Genomic DNA, 26,357 nt, shown 5'->3' on the forward strand with positions numbered 1-26,357 from the left:
TGGGTTCGAGTCTCACTGTGGCACATGATTTTAAATTGCTGAGAATTTTTTCTTCTTCAGTCCGTCTCCTACTGTTGATCTACCCGCCATAAACACATGCTGCTAATGTAATAACAGAAGTACTTTTTAGATAGTTTACAGGTAATTTATGCTCATTTTTGTCAATAAACACCTTAATAGAAAGTTTTCATTCCTGTTTAGAACTTTATTTGGAATCCATGTACGCTGAAAAAATAATTAGGTTACAGGAAAGAAAAACAACTAGAAACATGGTGTATGAACCTTATGTAGTTAATGGAATGTGGAAACTGATCACTGGTAACCAGAAATTTGTTATAATGACTCAGTAATACTGCAAGATGAAAAAAATCTTTATTTCAAAAAGAATCTAACCTTACATGCTTAGTACTACATAACCATAGTTTCAGGCATGTGGTTAACATCAACAATATGGAATTACACTCAAATGGTGTATACATTTATTTCACCACATTTCCAGGATTGTAAACAATACCACTACTACAGCATATTCACTTCACAGAAACTTTCATTTCACAAGATTGATGTTACACTCACATTTATGACTGTAATAAATGTTTTCAGTTGTCAAGAAGTGCAGCACACAACTTATCAAAGCACTACTCCTCTCCACAAATGACTCCTTGAAAACCTTTTGCCACATTTCCACATTTTTAGATATAAGTAGTACTGAACATTCATTAGTCTGAAACTTTTATTATGCAACACTGACGCACTCACACTTATCACAATAATAAATGTTTCCAATAAAAAAGAAATGCAGTGCACGACTTATTGAAAGCAGTGTTCCACTTCTCACATATCTCCTCACAGATCTTGTTAAAACGTTGCAGGCTTGTAGGTAATGTCAGTAATATGGAATATTGGTTATGCAGAAACTTTCATTATGCAACATTGATGTTGCACTCACATTTATAACAGTAATAAATGTCTCAGCCATAAAGACGTACAGCACAAAACTTACTGGAAGCAGTATTCTCTTCAAACACACATCGTCGGCAGGAAGCCCTTTCTGCAAGATATATGAGTCACCACTTTTGATTTTACATGACTTAATTACACATTTTTAACACATTTGGTAATAAATTCCTGTCTTCTGCATAATAAATGTCCCTTAATGTAATGACCCGTCAGTGTTATCCTCGGGGTGCAGACTGCTTTCTGTTCATCTTGCCATTTAGGCAATGGTATTATTTTTGCCTACATTGTTGTTGAATGATGAGTCATCAGTCTCACATTCTCCGTTACTGTAATCTCGGATTTTCTTGTTTCCGTACTGGTCATCGTCATCATCATCATCTCTCAGTGGTACACCATCTGCCACGTACTGCACGATGTACTGCTTGGGGCGATCTTGTTTGAACTTCTCGTTCTCATAATGGCAAGAAGTGTTGTTGAATTCTGAGCCACCTGCTGAGCACTCTCCAGGGTATCTCATGGGACAATGCTTGTGTTTCTCATTCCAGTAGTGGACTGGGTTGTTGCAGAGCAGTACGTTATCTGGAATCCATTGCCCACTGTAGTTCATGTCATAATTCTTGATAAATTTCTCCTGTAAAAAGGTCAGAGGCATAGATTAACATAAATGTGTTAGAATTCAGTGAAGTCAAGGATCATGACATTTATTAATGGTATCTCCACACACAAAAAAAAGTTTTTTTCCCATGCCAAAATTGTATTAAGTAATGGAGGAACTGATTTGCTCCCTCATCATAACTAAGTAGGTGTGTTCGTATCACTAATAAACTACTTTTCTATTTTTATATTATATACACTGTGTGTCACAAAAAAGTGAAGCACCCACAATTCTCTACATGGTCAGAAGTCAACATAACTTCATACACATACATACAATTGGTACCTTTGTAAATGAATAGTGTTGCAGTTTTCTGTGCCAAGTACACAGCCACCAGAGTGGATTAGTGTTTACATTTGATATTGTTACCAGACCTGGTAGGGTATTTAAGGGGCATGATCAATGTCAGATGTTAAGTGACCACTGCAGAGATCACGGAGATGCTGCGTACTCATCTGAGACAGCATTGTCAGCACCTGACAGAGCTCAAAAGGTTTCCACTAGCCCAGTGCCTCGAATTGTGCAATATACTTGGTGGCAAGATGGCGGCTAGTGTTAAAGTAAATCGTGTATCTCCGCAAAAAAAAGTAAAATTCGATGGAAAAAAGAAATCGTGTATGAGTTGTAAGGACAAGATATCAAAGCTAAATGAACGTATAAAAAGTCTACAATTCATAATCGGTACTCTAAAACAGGATATAAAAGAACTTCAATCGGGAAAATACGGGAAGCAAGAAGACACGGCCTCCACAGGAAAATGGGAATCAGTGACCGAAGAAAACTCTATCCAGGAAGATAAATCTCAAAGAAGCAGTGTAACTTTAATACAAAAAAACAGTGTGCAAAAATCGAGTGTAGTAAATCATGGAATACAGCCATCTGAAGAAAAACTGTTGCAAGGAATTGAAAGTAAACAAAAACGTGTGCAAACAAACAACTATAGCATGGTAGCGGAAAAGCATGAAAACAGATCAAACTTTCCTCGAAATCGCGAACTTCCAAACATACCGGTAGTGAAAAGTAAACTGTCAAATTCTCAAAGAAAGTTATTGACTGATTCTAATATCGTGTGCAAAAACAGATTCAGTGTGCTATCAGAAAAAACGAACAGACAAAGTGAAGCAGATATACAAACGAAAGTTTCGGAACCGAAAACAACAAACGAAAACAGTCAACGTAAAAAACAAGATGCTGGCATTATTTATTTATTTTCTGATAGTCATGGAAAAGGACTGGCAAAGATCATGAACGAAAAACTAATAAATGAAAGTGTTATTGGATTTGTGAAGCCAGGTGCTCCACTGCGAGAAGTTACTCAGCATATTGACACACACAGTAACCATGGAAGTTGTAACTCTTGCATTATTTTAGCTGGCGCAAACGATGTCTACAAGAACGAGGCAAAATTCGCTTTGCGATCTTTAAGGGAAACATTGGCAAAAGTTATGGACATGAAAGTTTTCGTGATAAGCATCCCTATGAGACATGATCTCATCAAAACATCGTGTGTGAATGCAGAAATCGAAGCAACTAACCGGAAGTTCGAAAAAATATGTAAGCTCTTCAGCAATGTGACATATATTAATGCAGACAGTCAAAAAAGAGAGAATTTCACTACCCATGGATTGCACAGAAACAAGAAAGGGAAAGTAGCACTGTGCGATGCAATCATGGAACAATTAAACCGAAATCAGCCAGGCTTAGTGCAGCCTCCAATTGCAGCAGCAACGGAATCACCAATTTCAAATGAAGAGAATATTACTCCAATGACTTCAGGAAGTGTTGAAGCGGCAAGAAGAGGATCCCCATCTAGCCTGGTTGCGGTTCCTCAAATTACAACTCCAAAAATTACAGCAGAAACTCCATCACACTACAAGTCAACTCGCCCAACACGAAACAGGAAAGAACCACAACGTTTTTTATGGCAAGTGATTCCAGAGAAATGTTGATTTCATCTTCTAAAACATCGCTCTGGAAAGAAAACTTCAATTGTAAAAGTGTTAAAAATGATACGTCATGTGCAGCTGTCGAACATAAGGTAGGCCAAAACAACCTAGTAAATAAGTCATCGTCGAAATTTATGCTCCTGCACCAAAATGTACAATCCTTATCAAATAAAGTTAGTGAGATAGAAATATTGTTATCAGATGAACTAAAAGAAGTGTCTGTTATATGTGTTAGTGAGCACTGGTTATCCGAAAATACGTTACATCACACAAGGATAGAGGGCTTTACCCTTTCATCTTTTTTTTGTAGGAAAACCTCCATGCATGGAGGAACATGCATATATGTTAGAGAGGACGTCAAACACGAAAATCTAAAGTTCACTAACCAGCTAGGGGAAGAGCAAAACTTCGAAATTTCTGCTACAGAATTGACAAATTTAAATATATTTGTTATTTGCATATATAGAAGCCCAGATGGAAACGTAACTACTTTCGTTGAAAATCTTGAGAAGGCACTTAACAGTATAAAAATAGTTAGTAAAACAACCATCATATGTGGTGATTTTAATATAGATTTCAACAAGAACTCAAAAGACAGATTAAACCTTGAGGCCTTATTAAAAACCTACAACATACATACAACTATCAAATCCCCCACCAGAGTCACCAAATCGTCAAGCAGTGCTATAGATCAGATACTAATAAATACAGATAAATATTTATACAAATCTGGAAATATGAATACAGGTTTCAGTGATCATTATGCACAGTTTATTGAATTCCCAGTAGACACTGCAGGAAATACTGAACAACAAATGACAAGAAAAGGTAGAAATTTTAGCAAGCACAACCTAGAACACTTCAGGCACTTACTGAAAAAAGAAACATGGAATGATATAGACAACTATGAGGACACATGTAAAAAGTTTGACATGTTCATGGAAATATTCTCCCATTATTTCAATATTTCTTTTCCAGTTAAAAACCAAACATTAAAAACTAAAAAAAGAAATGTTACATGGCTGACGAAAGGCATTAAAATATCATGTGCTGAAAAGAGGAGACTTTATGAAATCTCAAAAACACAAAATGTTACAGAAGAATTTCTGGTGCATTTCAAGAATTATAAGAGAGTGCTTCACAAAGTCATAAAAGAATCTAAAAAAACAACAAATGATCACCATATAAAAATGGCCAGGAACAAAATGAAAGCCATGTGGAAGATAGTCAGAGAACAAGTAGGAAACGAGACCTCCCAAAATGTAAATCTCCAGGTAATCCAAGATGGCAAAAAAATTACAAATCCAGAAGAAGTAGCCAATGCTTTTAATACATACTTTGCAAATATTAGTGAAAAATTACTATCTGACATAAAATCTTCAAATAAAAATCCTGCTACAACACCATCAAATCAAAATAGAAACTGCAACTCCCTATTTCTTACTCCAACCAACCCTAAGGAAATTATACTATCAATAAGAGAGTTAAAAACAAAATTTTCAACAGGTGTGGATGAGATTCCAGATTATGTCATTAAAAATGTGGGGGACCTCATTGCAACACCATTAGCCCACATTTTCAACAGTTCATTAACAAATGGAGTCTTTCCTTCCTGCTTAAAGACAGTGAAACTAAAACCACTGTTCAAAAAGGGTAAGAAAGAAGACATAGCCAATTATAGACCTATTGCCTTGCTATCTACATTTTCTAAAATACTAGAAAAAATTTTTCATAAGAGGTTGCTAGATTTTCTAGAAAAGTGCAAAATATTATCCACAACCCAACATGGCTTCCGGAAAGGCCGATCAACAGAAACAGCAATATATGAATTTCTGGGTGAAGTACTTGAAAAAATTGATAGTGGACAAAAAGTAACTGGCATATGCCTTGATCTGTCTAAGGCTTTTGACATCATAGACCACACTCTATTGCTGCAGAAGCTTGAAAGAATTGGTATCGGAGGTATGCCTAACAGCTGGCTTAGATCATATCTTACTGACCGCAAGCAAGTAATAGAAATACATTTTCACAAAGAAAATAAATCAACAAGACATTATTCTGATTATAAAGCAGTAAAATATGGAGTACCGCAGGGCTCGGTACTTGGCCCCATCCTATTTTTGATATATATAAATGACCTAACATCAGCCAACCAGTACCATAGCACTATCCAGTTTGCAGATGACACAAGCATATTAGTCAGCGGGAAGACTGCAGAGATACTACAGACAAGACTGTCTGGGGCATTAACAAATGTTGTAAACTGGTTCAACCAAAACAAACTAATAATAAATAAAAGCAAAACAGTAGCATTAAATTTTCATAATATCAAGAGAAACATTGAAGAGGATATAAGAATTCAGATGTCAGACACGGATATTGCAAATGTGCCTAATACAAAATTTCTGGGGATCTGGCTACAGGATAATCTTAGATGGGAAACTCACATTGACAACATATTAAAGAAGCTAAGTACCATGTGTTATTTAATGAGAGTGCTAGAAAACTGCTGTCATAAGGACTGTCTAATGACAGTTTACTATTCTAATATACATTCTGTCCTAAAATATGGGATCACTTTTTGGGGTAACTCGCCATCCTGCCTAAAACTATTCAGGATGCAAAAAAGAATAGTGAGAATCATGGCTGGAATAAAAAGGAACAAACCATGTAGACCATTATTTAAAAGGATGGGGATTCTTCCCCTTCCATGTATTTTCCTATTTGAAAGTGCAATGTTTATAAAGAAATATACAATAACAAATCCTAGTATCCTCCCCAAAAATGAAAATGTTCATCATCATAATACAAGACAGAAAACTGACTTTCATGTACTCCATACAAAAACCAGTTTGTGCCAAAAAGGAACATTACACCATGGAAAAATTATCTACAATAAATTGCCAAGAGAAATTAAAGTAATGACAGATGTAAAAAATTTTAAAGCAGCATTAAAAGAATATCTGTTGACACATTGCTTTTATAGTGTGGAAGAGTTCCTCCAAAATCTTCGAGAGTCTAAGTGATGATTATGCAAATACTGTAACCATTAATATTGGCCTATAAATACTTTCAAAAGTAATTCTCAAGTTTATAATGGGGTTCAAGTATAAGTTGTATAGTGACTTGCCCAGTATATGAAGTAAAATTCTGTGAATGTAATTCTCTAGTGTACATGTCAGTTCATAGTGTAGAAGAGTTCCTCAAAAATCCTTAGAGCTTAAGAGAGGATCATGCAAATACTTTAATCGTTAATATTGGCTTATACATGTATTCAGTTGTAAACTTCAAGTTTCTAATGTGGTTTAATTATAACTTACACATTGACTTGCCCAGTATATGAAGTGCTGTCAAATTTTGTGAACATAATTTTCTAGTTTCTAAAGTGTTTTAATTGTAAGATATACTTTGACCTGTCCAATATCTGATGTGCTGTACTGTACATGTAAGATTTACTGGACCAATAAATACAATACAATACAATACAATACAATACTGATTTGTGTGGCATTCGGATATGACAGTGGTCTGATATTGGCCTACACGGGAACACGAGAGCACGCATACTCACCGTCAAGGTTCCAATCGACCATGTCTGACTGGTACAACGGATACTCAGTGTATTGTGTGCTGAGCACATTGTAACCCCTTCAAATCTGCACCGAGCGAGGTGGCGCAGTGGTTAGCACACTGGACTCGCATTCGGGAGGACGACGGTTCAATCCCACATCCGGCCATCCTGATTTAGGTTTTCCGTGATTTCCCTAAATCACTCCAGGCAAATGCCGGGATGGTTCCTTTGAAAGGGCACGGCCGACTTCCTTCCCCATCCTTCCCTAAACCAAGCTTGTGCTCCGTCTCTAATGACCTCGTTGTCGACGGGACGTTAAACACCAATATCCTTCTCCTCCTTCACATCTGCACCTACAGTCCATAACTAAGTAATGGACTTCTCACAATGTTCTGTGTCATTCTGCACCACTGGTCAAAGTCTAGCAGCAGCTGCATTACAGACTGGTTGGTTTGGAGAGAAACGGACTAAACCACAGGGTCATCAGTCCCTTTTTCCTCATTGAACTGTTCTCTAATTAAAATCATTTCCCAAGAGAGTCAGGAAAAGTAAAAATGGTGGAAAACTAACCGGGGACCACACTGAAAGAAAAAATGGAAGAAGCAAGCCGAGAGGGGAAAATGTCCACTAAAAGGAAAAAACAGCAGTAGAAGGTATTAAAATAATACAGCAGATGTCCTGGGCTGGCTGACTGTAAGAATAAGAAGGATCAGCTAGCCACACTAATATCTCCAGCCTAAAAAGATAAGGCTACAGGAACACTGATAGTGAAAAGACAAACACCAAGGCAAACAAACAGCAAAGAAAGAGCAAGGAAGTTTTAAAATGGGGGGAGAGTGAAGGCCTGGGAGAGGAGGACAGACACCCACCCTTAGATTGAGTGATACCCCCTCCCCCTCCCCCGAAGAAAGTGTACACTAGATCAGTCATTGAGGCATTATCTCTTAACACCATAGTGGTGGGAAGATTATAAGTCCACCTCAGGGTGGCTAAAATTGTGCAGTCCAACAAGATGTGGACCACTGTCAAGTGGGAACCACAGAGACACAGAAGTGTGTCCTCACGACAAGGGGTGACCATGAGTCAGCTAAGTATAGCCGATGTGGAATTTGCAAAGGACAACGGAGACTCTGCAAGTAGCTCACAGAATTCCTGTTCCACATGTAGGCTGCCATTAACACCACAACACAAATGGTTGTGTTAGGAATGCTACCGTGACTGGTAAACATCAGCTGCTGATGAATGGTGTCACATTGTGTTCAGGAGTTAATTGTGATACAGCACTACCCCAGATGACAGTCGTTGGTGAATAGGGGAGCAGCCTGGGGAGAAGTCCAATGTTTTGGAAAGGCACCATGGTGCCTTTCCAAAACATTGGACTTGGTGTTACAGCTGACAGCATGGTGTGGTGAGTCATCGGGTATAACTTCAGGTCATAGTTGAAGATGATGTTTGGTTTGTGAGGTTCTCAACTGTGTGGTTATCATTGCCCATACAAATTCCCAACCTTTGCTCAGTCCAAACTTGCCGCTTTCATGAATGATGATGAAATGACGAGGACAACAAAAACACCCAGTCATCTCGAGGCAGGTGAACATCCCTGACCCCTGCCGGAAATCGAACCCGGGACCCCATGATAGGGAAGTGAGAACGCAACCACGAGCTGCGGACAAGTCACAGGTGGTAGTGATTGATGGCAGAATTGTACATCATGGACATCCTGTGTTCTCACGTGTTACCCCTCATGCGACAGTATCATGGAGCCCTTTTTTAACAGCACGATGCTCATCCACACACGGCACATTCCTGTATGAACTGTCTGTGTGAAACTGAGGTTCTCCTCTGGACAGCAAAATCTGTAGCTCTGGATCCGATACAACACGTATGGGACCACCTCAGATGTCAATTCTGTCCCAGTGTCAGTATAAAGAATATTAAGGCACAGTTGCAACAGTTATGGGCTAGCTTGCCTAAGGAGAAGATACAATGGCTTCATGACACCTTTGAAAAAACCAAATCAGTACAAGCAACCCAGGCCAGAAGGGTTGCAGTAGACTCATACTGCCATGTTATTCATTAATTTGGCTCAGTTTTGCAATTGTATACTCTCTCAACCTGTGAAGTTCCATTTTGTTTCCTCCTCTCCTTCAGAGTGCCACTTTTTTTTCAGGCAGTGTATTGCAGTTTCAGGAGACACGAATGGTATCACTACCAGTTTTGATTTGTTAGCAACTCATCATCAGATGATATGATTGAAAAGAAACAAAAGGGAATGGCAAAATACTAGGAAACTAAATTGCACATTAACTTAACTTCTATATACAACTATACGTATTTGAATACATTATTTAGTAACTTCAAACAATGGAGAGTCCAGGTTGGAAAATCAACAATATTATGAAAAGGGTAGATTGCTACTCATGGCGTAGATGACACAGTTAATTGCTGACAGACACAATGGAAAGACTATCACACACTGAGCATTCAGTCAAAGCTTTCTACAGAAAAGAAAACACGCACACACGCACACACGCACGCACACACACACACACACACACACACACACACACACACACACACACACACACACACACACACACACACACGAGCAAGCACACTTACATGACCATTATTTCCAGCTGCTTCAATCAGAAATAGTGTTCATGTGTGAAGAATGCAGTCTATCCTTTTCATAATATTTTTGTTACTCAGTAACTTGTCTGCCTAGGAGACTCTCAATGTACAACTGATTGTGAGAGAAAGTAGAAAGTCTTCTTAATAGCCAAATAACCAAGTAACTTTTTTTTTTTTTTACAGGTTTCATTTTGAGCAGGCATTTACTAATACACAAGTAATTTTTACTGGTTTAGCTTTGGATGGCCTTCTCTCTTAAATCACTTTTATGTTGTGAATATTCTTAATCATTTGCAATTTGAGGGATACTAACTTTATACTATTACATAGTCAACTGTAGCTTGAGTGTCAGTGATCAGATGGGTTTACACTGTGAGTGCCTCTCCGTGCCTCCTCAGTTGACAGGTTACCATTTAACATTTTCAAGTATGTATGGTCCTGTACAGGCATTAAGTTAATGTTATTCCATTTCCTAGTATTTTACAACACACTTTTTTCTTTTTAAACACAGAACCTGGTGATGATCTGCTAATCAGTAAAACCAGTAATATTACCACTTATGTGATCACATGGTGAAATATGCTATTATAACAAATACATGACAGTCACTGTGTTTGTCTATGGCAGTATGTCCTGACTGTGGAAGTATTTGCCATGGGATGCTAGTAGTGATATTGTCCAACTTTGAACAATGTCCTCATGCAGTGGCGAATTTTATTAAAATCAACCCATCCCTTGTCAGTCTGTCTGTCTTTACTACAGATATGTTCTTGGTAAGGGTAAGGCAATTATCAGCAGCAGCAGAACTGTTGTAACAGGAGAAGGATCATTATGTATGGGATCTATACTCTGTGAACCTCTGTAAAGTGCATGGCTTAGGGGACATCCCACCAGCAGTTAATATACTACATAGAAACAGGTTACTGTAGTTGTTTCACTCAACTGCCACATTTTTTACTCTTTTCAAATTTTAGTTTGATGAAAGAATCCCACTGAATGCTTTGGATCATCCAGTAAATTGAGATCCCTCAATAGGGCACAGACAAAAACTAATTGTCATCTGCCAACAGCCATTGCCAGTGGAAAAAATTTGAGAAAACTATGTATTTCATTCCAGATGCAGTAACATGAATTAACACTTGGAAGAACTGTGTATAGCATACCAAGTTAAATGCAGATTGCTTGACAATCTTCCCATTATTTCTCAGCGTGATGATCAATTTCCTCTTCATTGGATATTTCCCATATACAGCCATAGTGAAGTTCAGGTCAGTTGCAGCATGCTGCATACTCTTGCAACCAGTCATCCACCATTCGAGGGCACAGGCAACAACAGTCACTGAAAAAAAAAAAAAAAAAAAAATTCAAAAAGCTACACAGTATCGTTTCTTCTGGCAGATATGATGTAATATGTGTGATACGTTCAAGTGAAAAATCATTTCTTCGAATTAATATGCTGGCGCAGCTCATATTAAATTTTCATGGGAGTATCAAAAGCAGAAACATGCCAACGATTCACTACAACATCTTACTTGTTAAATCACATTACAACAAGTTCCTGATTATCCAAGTTACTGCAATGATAAGTGAAAAGCATACATAATCCAGAAAACACGTTCCCACCAGAAACTGCTATTTAACAAATTTACAAATCCTGGAACATGACGTACGTGAAAGCCCACTACATTACACACACCCAAAAGTACCATTTAAGTACAAAATTACCCTTCACAAAATTACTGTGTTTTGTATCACTACCTTCCAATCCACTTTCAAGAAATAAATGTCTAATTTTTTTTCTATCTGTTTTTCATTCACTTCCTTTCCAGATGGCAGTTCTCATGTTCTTAATTTGGTCCTACATACTCTAATAATTAATCAATGAATTTCACTACCTGGATGTGCATGACAATGAACACACTTTGTGCAATATATCTACTTCAATTAGCTACTAAAATCTCAGTTCATAGGCATTGCTGTTTGTTTTCACTATCTACATCCTCACAGGCAGAGATTTGTAACAATGATATTCTTACAAAATCCATTAAATTTTGGGTGTTCAGTGGCATAAATTCAGCTTTTTCTTTGAATGTTTTGGCTGTATATCATTCAGCCTTCTTCAGAGTGAGCTGAAAGACTGATGCTCCAGCACTCGCTCTGTCCTTTTAAACTTGTGCACCGTACCACTGTGCATGTGGCCACAGATACACAGGTGCTAGGGATGTCAGTCAGCAGCAGAGAAGTACAATGTACATCAATTACATCTTTGGCTGTGCAGTCAGTCCTTGCTGAGATGTCAGTGTATCATTCCAAACTTCACTGTTGTGACATCTTTGTAAGTTTATTACAGAAAATGCTGCAGCCCCACATATAATTAATGCAAATTGTACTTCTTTGCTTCTGATCAACATCTCTGGCACCAATGTATCTGTGACCACATGCGCAGTGGCACGGTCTTTGAGTTTAGAAGGAGGCAGTGAGTGTTGGACATCAGTCTTTTGGTTCACTCTGAATGGCCAAATGATATACAGCTGAAATGTTAGAAGAAGAAAAAGAAGAAGCTGATTCATGTGACTGTACACCCAAAATTTAATGGAGCAGTCATACCATGAAAACATGAAGATTCATGATACTAAAAGATTTTTTTTTAATTTTTATTGTTTAATTAACTTTTTTTGGAAAAATCTTTGATCTGTGCACTATATTTGTTTCACTCAGAAAATGAGTACTGAAGTGATATTTCACTTATTTTGCAATTAGAATGAGAACTGTAAAATAATTTTCTCAATTTTTCTGCTTTACACATTACACTGTTCTTTAATGTATACTGCATGTTCTGGAGATGAGTCCCTAATTGCAATTTGCTGAAACTTAAATACAAGAGTTTTCATTCAAACAGAAATATATTGCTATCTGCATAGCTGGAGCCATGCTCCAGTGGTCCTGTTTGGTAGCTGTTAGTGGATTTTCTTCTTTTATCACCCACAGAGTGTGTGTGTAAAGGTTTCCTTGCACATTAGGCATGATACAGAAATATTCCGTTTTCGACAAATTCATATTTGTAGAGTGGGAAAGATGATTGACCTAAGTGATGAAACTGGGCAGTTAGTGTTTCTCTTTCACAGTAATCTGTCCGTTGAAGCCAATACTTGTGACACAAGTGGAAATTTGTCTTCCTCTAATTGTTTGCGGCTCCAAGCGGTGGCACCACCAGAACCAGTGCCCCAGCATAACAGTTTGTGTATAGCTTATCTCTCTCACTGAATGCAATTTACTGCTCTTAGGTTTGTGTTTTTTTGTGAAAAGGACATCCAGGTTTTCAGTTTATCTTAAAATGGGAACAGGGATGGGAAAGGAACACTAGAAGAATCAGTGGAAATCCTACAATAATCAAAAACCAAAAAAGAAAGTGGCACTACAAGTGCTAAAAAGACCAGGCAAACCATTCTAAACTTCATAATGCGGAAAACCTCAAATATGTCATTACCACTGCTCAACTCTCTTTGATTTGACAGTGGCACAACAAAATGTTAGGTGCCACCCAAAATGTCTGTGAATTTCACTGTAACAATCAGAAAACTATATTTGCATCCTAACACTTGCTGTAACCATCACATTAGTCACCTTGGGCATGTATGCAATGATCCCAGCACTGTTCCCATTTTTGGAACCGAGTGAGGTGGCGCAGTGGTTAGCACACTGGACTCACATTTGGGAGGACGTCAGTTGAATCCTGCATCTGACTATCCTCATTTAGGTTTTCCGTGATTTCCCTAAACCACTCCAGACAAATGCCAGGATGATTCCTTTGAAAGTGCACGGCTGACTTCCTTCCCCGTCCTTCCGTAATCCGAAGACCGATAAGCTCGCAGTTTGGTCTCTTCCCCCAAACAACCCAACCCAACCCAACCCCCCCCCCCCCCCCCCCCATTTTTGGAAGCACTCCTGGAAGTCTGCAGAGTGACATGTGTTCAGGACCCATTGTGATTTCACTTGGATGTCTTCAATTGAATCAAAAAGTCTTTCAACACAACAGAAGTTGCATGGGGCTAGGTCTGGCAAGTGGGGTAGATAGGGGACTGTTGCCATGTTCTTTCTGGCCAGGAATTCCTTCACAACATGTTAGGTGTGTGTGAGGGCATTGTCATGTTACACTAACAGTTTTCTTTTTCCACAACTGTGGCCATTTGTGCCAAATACATTTCCTCAACCGCCTCAAAATCTGGGTAGGTGGAACAAACTACATAAGCACTATACACCAAATTTAGAAAAAAAAGAAGTCAGCATTGACTTCATGCTGCTGCACACTTGTTGAGCTTCAAAGATGGCTCTTTCCACTGTGATGATTGCTGCTTTGTTTCAGGGTCATAACCATAAGCCAAAGATCAGTCACCTGTTATGACTCAGGTTATGAATTTTTGACACTCCCAAGCTCTTTGTTACATCTCAGTGCACCTCTGTATCCTGACATTTTGTTGGTCGATGCTGAGAAGGCGAGGGACAGACTGCACTGCAATTCATCTCATGTTCAGTTCATTGGCTAGAATCACTGACAGGTATGAAGCGCAAGTCTGTTACAAATATTGTGAATTGTCTGCCTTCAGTCTTCATGAATCACATCAAGCACTTTAATGATCATTTGTAGTGTTGTGCATGTTGATGGTCAGTGAGAATATTTGTTGTCTTCTATTATTTCTCAGTCTTCCTCTAAGCACTTGAACCACTCAGATGTTCTTGCTTGACCTGGTGCACTCTCACAAAATGCATTAGGTTTCAGCTATAGTTTTCTTCAGCTTGAAACAGAATTTAATGCAAATCCATTGCTCCTTCATGTTATCCTTTTTGCAATTCACAGAAGTGTTGAATCACATCCTGACACACAATACTACAATTCACAGTTGCAACTTTGTGCCACAGTATCTATGATGTGCACCTCGAGATATCTAGAAGCGGAACATCATAGTGCTACTGGTTTGACTAGTCCAATGAAATTCTCAGATATTTTGGGTAGCACATCATACTTAGAAGCTTACAGGCATGCTATTACCCATGCTTCATGATGAAAGAAGGCCATGGTGTTGTTTATTAGAATATAATTCATTGTGACTTCCTTCAGTGGGAGGAGCAATTTATTTTGAAGTGAGGAATTGCTATTCATCATAAATGACCAGCAGAATTTTTGTCATTGCTTTCTGTTTGTGCTCATGAATGAAGCAAAGAAGGTCATTCAACTTAGCTTGATTTTTCAATAAAGAAGGCAAGAAATTTTTTAACAGCATACTAAGTGCCTAACAGCTTATCTAACGATTGGACTTGGATCACATTGGATGACGCAACATGGGTGCAGATCATTGCTGATTTTGATAACATCTAAAGCGGCGGTTTGTTTTTCTCCAGATTGTTCCTGTACCTGAAAATGTTCACCATTCTCAGCAGTTAAAAAGAAAAAAAAATTGTTTAAATTCTTACCACCACACAGTGTTTTCTACCTCCTGGAAAATAATGTCTTTGGTGCTTAGATCAGTTAGTGTTTCGACTTACATTTATCAATGATGTTACAGTATTCAGCTGACGGCTGCATCTAGTACAGTCTTAGATGTACACATGGACAAGGGTATGTAAAAAGTGAGTTAAGAGAATTAGTGTACTACACACTGTTGCTGATGTCATAAGTGCTAGTACTCACTTGCCAAAATAGAGACGATGAGTGAATAATGGGATGCCTCAATGCATCTGCCTTCCTTGTCTATTGCAGAAATGATATATGATGCCCATGTCATATATGTTATTGTGAATATTACATACAGGTACACCATGGTGGGATTTGGTAATGCAGATACCTAGTAGGACAGTAACAATATATTAATTATCAAGCAAAAATTAATGTTATTTTTTTTAAAATTAGTAAAGTACACTGGATTATTACTCACTTTTCTTGATATGACTGTGAGGTAAATACTGCTGCAAATAATTGGCGGTATCAAGACAAATGGCCAGCTCATCATAAACCCTGAAAATAATCTCATGCAATTAATACAAACAAAACTGATGAGAAAGAAATATGTATAAAGAACTATAAACATTATTAAAAGTTTATTAATTGAACTCACCATATACAGGGTGAAAAGTATTTAAACCGACAAACTCTGGGAGGTTGTAGGGGACATCAAAACATACACTCCTGGAAATTGAAATAAGAACACCCTGAATTCATTGTCCCAGGAAGGGGAAACTTTATTGACACATTCCTGGGGTCAGATACATCACATGATCACACTGACAGAACCACAGGCACATAGACACAGGCAACAGAGCATGCACAATGTCGGCACTAGTACAGTGTATATCCACCTTTCGCAGCAATGCAGGCTGCTATTCTCCCATGGAGACGATCGTAGAGATGCTGGATGTAGTCCTGTGGAACGGCTTGCCATGCCATTTCCACCTGGCGCCTCAGTTGGACCAGCGTTCGTGCTGGACGTGCAGACCGCGTGAGACGACGCTTCATCCAGTCCCAAACATGCTCAATGGGGGACAGATCCGGAGATCTTGCTGGCCAGGGTAGTTGACTTACACCTTCTAGAGCACGTTGGGTGGCACGGGATACATGCGGACGTGCATTGTCCTGTTGGAACAGCAAGTTCCCTTGCCGGTCTAGGAATGGTAGAACGATGGGTCCGATGACGGTTTGGATGTACCGTGCACTATTCAGTGTCCCCTCGACGATCACCAGTGGTGTACGGCCAGTGTAGGAGATCGCTCCCCACACCATGATGCCGGGTGTTGGCCCTGTGTGCCTCGGTCGTATGCAGTCCTGATTGTGGCGCTCACCTGCACGGCGCCAAACACACATACGATCATCATTGGCACCAAGGCAGAAGCGACTCTCATCGCTGAAGACGTCTCCATTCGTCCCTCCATTCACGCCTGTCACGACACCACTGGAGGCGGGCTGCATGATGTTGGGGCGTGAGCGGAAGACGGCCTAACGGTGTGCGGGACCGTAGCCCAGCTTCATGGAGACGGTTGCGAATGGTCCTCACCGATACCCCAGGAGCAACAGTGTCCCTAATTTGCTGGGAAGTGGCGGTGCGGTCCCCTACGGCACTGCGTAGGATCCTACGGTCTTGGCGTGCATCCGTGCATCACTGCGGTCCGGTCCCAGGTCGACGGGCACGTGCACCTTCCGCGGACCACTGGCGACAACATCGATGTCCTGTGGAGACCTCACGCCCCACGTGTTGAGCAATTCGGCGGTACGTCCACCCGGCCTCCCGCATGCCCACTATACGCCCTCGCTCAAAGTCCGTCAACTGCACATACGGTTCACGTCCACGCTGTCGCGGCATGCTACCAGTGTTAAAGACTGCGATGGAGCTCCGTATGCCACGGCAAACTGGCTGACACTGACGGCGGCGGTGCACAAATGCTGCGCAGCTAGCGCCATTCGACGGCCAACACCGCGGTTCCTGGTGTGTCCACTGTGCCGTGCATGTGATCATTGCTTGTACAGCCCTCTCGCAGTGTCCGGAGCAAGTATGGTGGGTCTGACACACCGGTGTCAATGTGTTCTTTTTTCCATTTCCAGGAGTGTATATTTCTCCCTAATGTCATTTTTTCCTATGAGGAGTATTTAAACCGGTAGAGGAAGATTTCTCTGGCGGCAAACTAATTAAACCAACAAACACTTTTCCATTTTTTTTATGACCAAAAGACAACACATTAACACAACATAATTTAAATTACAGTAGATTTTCAAAAATGCCTCCATTGACACATAAACAAAGGTTGCACCGTCGGATCATGTTCTGTCTGACACGGGCAAAAACCCCAGGAGTTTCCTGAATTGTTCTTGCTGCTGCTACTATCCGGGCAACCAGATCCTCTTCTGATGCAACAGGAGTCACGTAAACAAGGTTGCGCATCTCTCCCCACACAAGAAAGTCCAGAGGGGACATATCTGGGGATAGAGCAGGCTATGGTACAGGACCACCTCTACCAATCCACGTTTCTCTCAACCGTTGGTCCAGGGATCAACGCACATGACAACTGAAATGGGCCGGCACCCCATCATGTTGGAACCACATGCGTTGACTTTTAGGGAGTGGGACGTCTTCCAGCGATTCTGGCAATGCTCTGGTGAGAAAATTGTAATAATGCCTGCCATTTAATGGCCTAGGTAACAGATACAGCCCAATTAAACAGTCCCCAACAACACCGTGTCACACATTAACGAAGAACCGCACTTGGTGAGCGCTAGTAACTGTGGCATGTGGGTTAACTCACTCCAAAGATGCAAATTGTGCATGTTGAAGACTCCATCACTCCCGAACGTTGCTTCATCGGTAAACAACACAGAGGATGGAAATGTAAGATGCATTTCACACTGTTCCACGTCCTACTGTGAAAACTGTGCTCTGGGTGGATAATAAACTGGTTCTAGGTTGTGGACACGCTGTAAGTGAAATGGACGTAACAACTGCTCTGGAAGGACTGTTCTTACATTCGTCTGATTCATTCCTATGTTACGTGCAATTGCACGAGTGCTGATTGAAGGATACCACTCCACATGCTGCAAGACAGCATCCTCAAATTGCAGCGTTCTTACCGTGTGACTGCGTCACTTTCCAGGTAATCTGCTAAATGACCCGGTCTCATGGAGACGTTGGTACACAGCAGCAAAGGTCGTATGATGCGGGATATTGTTGTTGATAAACCCGCTGTGCAGCTCGTCCATTGTGGTGTACTATGTAGTATGCACCAACCATATTAGTGTACTCACTCCAGGTGTATTGCTCCATTAGTAAACAGAGACAATGAACTACTACACTGGTGGACAGCAGTTGCCTACAACTGAAGATAGTAATACGGCCTCTAACAACTGAAGATCGTAATACGGCCTCTAACAATTGAAGAGCGTAATACGGCCTCCACTGGTTTAAATAATCCTTATAGGAAAAAAAGACATTAGGGGAAAGTATTTGTTTTTATGTCCCCTGCAACCTCCCAGAGTTTGTCAGTTTAAATACTTTTCATCCTGTATATGTTTCTTACATTCTAGAACAAATTTAGATATAAGATTTATCAGACAATGTTCTCAACTGATTAGCTGAATGAGTAAGTAAACTTCTTTCCTAGGATTCTTGGAAAGAATGAAACTGGAGATCAGTTCTTGGATTGCCACCCTAATCTATGCGCTGTGTGTATGGACACATTAACACTAGACAGAATGTTCCAAATGTGTGCAAACTTAGAGGATGAGTTGAACAGTATAAATGATTCACAAAGGCATCCACATAGTGTCAGCAGCACCCACTCTTGTTCTTCTAATGCCAAATTAAATTTATGAAGATGAACAAATTGAGAACATGAAAGGCAAGGTTAATTATCCTACACTGACGACAATGATAGCTATATCAACTTAAGTGTGTATACAAGCAGGAGAAAACCATAAGCCTTTAGGTAATAGGCTAGCTTTTTTATTTGTCAATGATTTTCCTTGGAAGACAACATGCTGCATCATCACTGCCCTGAAATCCTCAATCCATTTATAAACTTATCTGTATACCTTACATGATCATACTTTTGACAATAAGCATACATGTGCAACTGAGTCAAATGCTTTGCAGAAGTCAAGATATACTGCATCTACTTCACTGCCTTGATCTAAGGCTTTCAGGACGTCACATGAGAAAAGTAAGAGTTGGATTTCATATGATCAGTGTTTTTGGAATCTGTGCTGGTTGCCATGGAGATCATTCTATGACCTACCCTTTTTTCCAACCTATGAGTGCAGTTTTTTGTTTGAGAGATCTATGGTATAGTGCAATTAAAAGAGGGACTAACTCAGCCAATGATTCAGTGTAAAATCTGACAGGCTCTGGAGTATTGTTTAATTTTAATGATTTCAGTTGTTTCTCAATACCACTGATACTAATATCAAATTCAGTCTTCTTCAAAGTACTATGAGAATTTGATTAGTGCAATACTCTTGGATTTTCCTATGTAAAAGAACATTTGAAAACAGAGTCAGCATTTTTGCCTTTTCACTGCTTCTCTTAGTTTCAGTTCCCATCTCGTACATGAGTGTCTGGACTAACTTTGTGCCACTAGCAGCCTTTACTACTGATTAGAATTTGCTTGGGTTTTGTGAGAGATCTTTCAGTAATATTCTGCTATGGTACAGCTTGCCCTTGATAAGTTGTCAGTCTGCATGGTGGCTGTCGGGAACAGCAGAAGGTGTAACTTGCTGTAACTGTTTTGAGCATTATGTGGATATTGGACTCAAAATCAGCTGAATTAATTTACGTATAAAGAGACAGAATAATTTAATGCTTGTACTTACACATGGGAGTGTCAAGTGCGTAATAGAACATGAATCCGTGGAAAACCAGTGCACAAGTGAAAGCAATCTGAAAAGAAGACAAACACCAGAATCAGACAATAAGGCAATGAATGAGTAAAGTAAACCCCTTTGGACTCCAGCAAGGAGCTGAGTATGTCTCAAATTTTAGAAAAGTCTGAATAAAGCACAAGGAAAGTATTATATTATTATTAAAGAATAAAAACTTAGCTGGGTGGGATGGGATGCCGACTAAAGTGATTAAAGTAGTGTACCACATAATAGAACGTCCACTAACTAAAATAATTAATCAATCTTTTGAACAAGGATGCTTTCCTGATGGTCATGGACAGTGCGGCTGGTCCCAGCGGAGGTTCAAGTCCTCCGTAGGCATGAATGTGTGTGTTTGTCCTTAGGATAATTTAGGTTAAGTAGTGTGTAAGCTTAGGGACTGATGACCTTAGCAGTTAAGTCCCATAACATTTCACACGTATCTGAACATCTTTCCTGATGTGATGAAGTATGCTGAAGTCAGACTTCTGTTCAAGAAAGGGTCAAGGGAAGACATGGGAAACTATTGTCCTATTTCTATTCTTCCAAAATTGTCAAAAATGTTTGAGAAAGTAGCTGCAAACTAGCTACAAAATTTTATTGTATAAATGATACTATTATAAATAATTAATTTGGATTCCAACCAGGGAAAAACACCCTGTATGCAGTAAATAACTTTATTGAAAAGATATGCACAGCACTGGACTAGAGGAGTAAAGTTGCTGGTATTTTCTGTGATCTTAATAAAGTCTTTGACTCTAAACCATGCCTTACTTATCTACAAATTAGATAAATATTGGATTAAGGTCAATACTCTCAAATGGCTTACATCGTACCTACAGAACAGAAAACAAATGGTAACTATCACTTCAGATGTGGTGAATTATATTTTGAAGTGGAGTACTGTATCACAAGGTGTGCCTCAAGGCTCCATTTTGGGGCCAGTCTTGCTCCTATTCTATGTAAATGACTTATCCACAAATATCAATTCCCCATCAGTTCTGTTTGCAGATGATACCTATGTTGTAATTGAATATGTTGAGGCAGAAAAAATTCCAAGCTTCATTGTGATCTCAATGAATACCCTAGAAAACTGGTTCCACTTAAATGGGTTGAAACTGAACATTGCAAAAACCCATACGCTACATTTCCAAACCACACACTCAAAATGCGCAGAGCTGAAAATACAACACAGTAATAAACTTATGGAAGAAGTTGACACTGTCAAATTCCTAGGGCTAAATGTAGACAATAACTTAAACTGGAACACACATATTGACTCCTTGTCAAAAAGAATAAGCAGTTTTGCATTTGCAATGCAGATACTTGCAAATTCTACCGACATGAGTACACAAAAAATAGCATGCCATAGTTATTTTGAATCAGTCATTAGGTATGGTATAATTTTCTGGGGAAGTTCAAGTAGAGCATCTCATATACCGAAACTTCAGAAAAAAAAAATTATCAGATACACGTGTGCTGCACAGGAAACAGAATCTTGTCGCCCATTATTTCGACAAATGCAAATCCTAACTGTACCCCCCATATACATTTATGAAATTATTATCTTCCTACACAGCAGGCAAGAATTATTTGAGGAAAATCACTTTAACCACACATACAACACAAGAAATAAAAATAATTTTATGCTTCCCACACACAAACTGAAATTATATGAACGGGCTCCACAGTATATGGGGATGACAATATATAACAAATTAATGGGCAAAAATATATTTAATGTTAAGCCACAGATCCTAAAAGAAGGCTACATCAGATTCTGCGGGTGAAATACTACAATTCGATAGAAGAATTTTTAGAGGATGACATGATAATTTGAGCTAGGGTAATTTAGTGTTAGATTTTTAAATACTATTTTTATTATTATTATTATTATTATTATTATCTCTACCCTTTGTCTATATAAAACAAAATTGTTATGAGACTAATAAACCACAATTGAGCAATCCAATTCAACAATTCAACCTGCACCACACCTGCAAAGCATATCATACACAAAAAAATGGTAAGAAATATTGTGATGATCACAATGAAAATAATGTACTTACTGCACAGAGTGCACTCAAGCAGAGTGCAGTGCCAGTTGGCTGTACAGTGTTGACTGGTATATCAACACTCTCAACAACCACAATGTTTTTTGCAGACCCAGTGCGATGCTTTTTGTGCTGACGTGAAGCAGATTTTGAACTTGTAAAGTACTCTACTGTTGGTGGCGGTGGTTCTGTTGGTGTGTGTGGCCGAGCATAAACAAAACTCTCTCCCTAGTGCACGAAAAAGAAAAGAAACTGAAATATGAAACAATATGAGGAATACCTCAATATTATTTCACTTGTATGAACACATATTTGAGAACTTTGTCAGTCTTGGTTTCTTATCGTCCATGGCAAAATGAAATGTAGCCATTCTAATATGCTAAAAATCTGAATAATTTTTGAAATACAGTTATTCTATAACAACACAGTCCTTTAGAAATCTCAGAATACAAATTATTGTCCACCCTGCCCAGGCTTAGCTGAATGTGGTACACAATTTTTTTTTTTTTTTTTGCTAAAACCATAACAAAAAATTATGTTTTTTAGGAGATATACAGAGGCTTGTATTGGTTCAATATTTTTGCTATCCTGTCATTTCATGTGCTGTTTACATGCTCATTTCATTTCAACCCCTTTCTTCCCCATTGATGCTGAAGATTTTAGTCTCTTATCTAACTACATTCTTCATGTTTCATCCCATGAGTCTTGCAAATCCTAATGTGGCCTCACACCATATGAACCTACTGCTTGGTGAGAAAACATCAGTGGAAAAGAACCAACATACACACAAATAAGAGAGAACTTATGTCAGATCAAATTTTCTGAACACTGGAACTTGAGATCTGGCCCCCATTTTTTCCATTAGATGAATACCAACCCTGGTCACAATAGTAGTAGCTTGAAATGTATTTTTAATTGCACAGAATGAAAAAGAAGCTGACTACATCCATACAATGTATATTGTTAACGGATGAATAAAGAGATTGATTGATCGATTGAGCCTTACTTCTGGGAAATTGGGTGGTGCCCAAGTTCCAAATGATGCCATTGTAGAATCTGCAACAGAAGGAACGAAATGTTACTTTTGTGCTCTTCATTAGTGTTCTGTAAGGTATATCAGCACAATTTGCTTTTCCAAAATATTATGAAGCCTTTACCACAAAGTCTATGGTTGGAGTGTCATTGCATAATATAGACTCAGTTACATTCATGCAATGACCACTTGGCTGAGAATTAAAAAGAATGGAAAGTACAAAGTAGAAATGTAAGTACACTATATAATGTGTGAGCGCAGTAAAAAAGTTTAAAGCAAGACTCATTCATCGGAACTATAACAACAAAGCAAATACAAGCTGTATTTCAGTGACAAAGGCCAATACTGCTGTCTTGGAGAAACAAGAAGTATCCAAAAAACATTGTCCCTCATATTTCTGTAAAGTAACAGAACTCTTACAAATAGGCTCATATATGACACTAATTACAACGACTAGGTACCAACAATATTACCGAGCGAGGTGGCGCAGTGGTTAGCACACTGGACTCGCATTCGGGAGGACGACGGTTCAATCCCGTCTCCGGCCATCCTGATTTAGGTTTTCCGTGATTTCCCTAAATCGCTTCAGGCAAATGCCGGGATGGTTCCTTTGAAAGGGCACGGCCGATTTCCTTCCCCATCCTTCCCTCACCCGAGCTTGCGCTCCGTCTCTAATGACCTCGTTGTCGACGGGACGTTAAACACTAATCTCCTCCTCCTCCAACAATATTCACACTGTCTGATTAAACACTGCGTTCAAAGGTAAATACAGAATAGGCTGCCGCTGACAGAGCAAATAGTTGCTCAACAACTACTTCTCATATTCATTCTTATAACTGCTACCGAGCAAGGTGGCGCAGTGGCTAGCACACTGAACTCTCATTTAGGAGGTCGGCGCTTCAATTACACGTCCGGCCATCCTGATTTAGGTTTTCCGTGATTTCCCTAAATCGTTCCAGGCAAATGCTGGGATGGTTCCTTCGAAAGGGCACGGCCAACTTCCTTCCCTAATCCGATGAGACCGATGACCTCGCTGTCTGGTCTCCTGACCCAAACAACCCAACCCCAACCCTTATAACTGCTTATTCCAGGATTACCTGGAGAGACATTAGATTCTTTCTCACTGGGAAACTCTGTTATTATTGAAAATTAAGTGACTCACTTTACATTATAGTGAGAGATAGAAATGGTGAGACCTGTAACTGACAAATAACTAATGAACAGTGTAACTCTTTCCATTCATTTTCAGGTTCAGAACTACAAAATTTAGGGAAAAGGTGTGTTGCTTGCGAGGATTTTGCACCACCTGACCATTCCTGGAAGGTCTCTTTGCTGGTATTCTGATAAAGGAAATTTCACAATGTTTCTTTCCATTATTGCATAACAAATCATCTTTTCGAGAAATCAGCCACTGGCAAGAAGAGTTCTGTACATAGAAATAAGTCATACGGCCTGTGGGTTAAGGTGTGGTGCCCGACTCCCCCCCCCCCCGCCCCCCCATTGTTATGACAGACTTATTTCTAGTGCAGCCCAAGATCTATGCTAAGTAGGAAGGGGACAATTTGGTTGTGAATTGCCAAACTCAATGAATATGAAAGCAGAAGAGCTAGTTTTGGTAACAAATTGAAAAATCTGAGGGGGGGGGGGGGGGGCGTCAATACATAACTATTATCGAATAATGTGCAGAGTCCAACCTACAACCACATCCAGAAATATTTTTAAGACATTTAAAATCCTCACATCTACTGTACAATGTATATTCTTCATATGGAAGAGAGTCCCATTTTAAAATCCATTAGCGTATCACAGTCGTGATACAAGAAGAAAATTAGACATTGGTGCTACTTACATAATAACATCGAATCACTGATCGCCAGAGTACGAAATAAATAAATTGCTTGACATTCTCATCCTTGACTGTCTCGCTTACTGCGCTCATATTGCTGTCGGCTGTTAATGTTACATGAACGGAGCGCATAAACTGTCACCTATCGTAAAACTTCGAACACAATGACTGCTGTTACGCAGAGAAGCTGTTTATTCCTCGAATGAATCGCAAGTAAAATACAAAATTGGAAAGGTACTGTTTGCAGGCCCCCTGTGATAGAAGCAGCACCGTTGTATGTGCTAGACCTCGATTTACACGTAGCGAAATTTGTTATGCACTTTATCTTGAGACACCTCACAACACAAACTGACCAGCAGTTCGTTTTCTGTGTTTGTATTCGCTTCGCTTCATTGTTGCAACTTGGTCTTACACGTCACTCTAGCGACCAAGCCCCTGAGCTAGGAAGATCCTTTGCGGAAGACAGTCGCAAACTGATACGAAAATTCTGTACTCTGCTAGACGCTAGTATTTAATTTTTTAGTCGGCCATATGTACACATTTCTGTGCTTTCAGTAAATGCTTTACATAAACATGGCTTACCGTACCACGGCACTGTGGCTTGTGTATCCCTCGAGACTGCGTCATTTTTTCCGACACTGCCAAGATGCAAAATACAGAAAGGAGTTAAATACGGTTTCAAACCTTGTAAGGATTCCACGATTCAGGTAAAGTTTCTCGATACGACCCTTGACACTTTATATGTTACCTCATATGTTATTTCTGTCACACAAATGATTCGTGAACGGAAGCAGACAGTATATTTTTTTTTAGATTTAATTCGTTATGCAATAAAGTAATTGCATTCACAACCTTACAGAGAACAGTCAAAGAAATGGTAAGCCGTAGGGTGTACATCGCGTGGCACGAAGATAATTACCTTTTCTTAGTTATGACAGTAAAATAAATTAATATTTCACTGCTGACGCTGAAATACGAATGGATGAAGGAAAATACATTAATAGCAGTTTTCGTGCGCTGGATTTCTGTATTACGTACTTTACAAGCACGGACATCAGCTACGATACCCACTAACAAATGTAAGTGGTAAGCTTGCAATTGGCATAAGACGTCATGAACTGTAGGAGGGAAGTTAAAATTGATCTTTTATACCCACTGAGAAAAATGAAACAGGTTAAATTGTTGCAGCGTGCAATGCAGCTAACTTACCAGATATCCGCCTGCGATCTGAAGAGAGTAAGCTGACGTCCTCCGATACCCCTGAA

General features: G+C 39.4%; 1 protein-coding gene across 1 annotated transcript; it reads right to left on the reverse strand.

The window, feature by feature from the left end:
* Positions 1–492: 492 nt before the first annotated feature.
* On the reverse strand, positions 493–26,357 carry LOC126106835 (uncharacterized). The gene is made up of 8 exons (XM_049913233.1): positions 26,302–26,357; positions 23,220–23,269; positions 22,229–22,441; positions 20,112–20,178; positions 15,697–15,776; positions 15,453–15,606; positions 10,930–11,105; positions 493–1,591 (listed from the first exon to the last, which is right to left on the reverse strand). Exons 2-8 carry the CDS (start codon positions 23,259–23,261, stop codon positions 1,217–1,219), a joined length of 1,107 nt encoding a protein of 368 aa, XP_049769190.1. The 5' UTR covers positions 23,262–23,269; positions 26,302–26,357; the 3' UTR covers positions 493–1,216.

The sequence above is a fragment of the Schistocerca cancellata genome, chromosome 10 (assembly GCF_023864275.1).
Source record: "Schistocerca cancellata isolate TAMUIC-IGC-003103 chromosome 10, iqSchCanc2.1, whole genome shotgun sequence".
NCBI classification, from domain to species: domain Eukaryota; kingdom Metazoa; phylum Arthropoda; class Insecta; order Orthoptera; family Acrididae; genus Schistocerca; species Schistocerca cancellata.

Coding starts and splice junctions, on each gene's coding strand:
- LOC126106835 (XM_049913233.1), bottom strand. CDS start 23,261: ATGGCATCATTTGGAACTTGGGCACCACCCAATTTCCCAGAA. Junction 15,777..20,111: donor CGCACTTGACACTCCCATGT/GTAAGTACAAGC, acceptor GATTATTTTCAG/GGTTTATGATGAGCTGGCCA. Junction 1,592..10,929: donor AGCAATCTGCATTTAACTTG/GTATGCTATACA, acceptor ACCTTTTTACAG/GAGAAATTTATCAAGAATTA.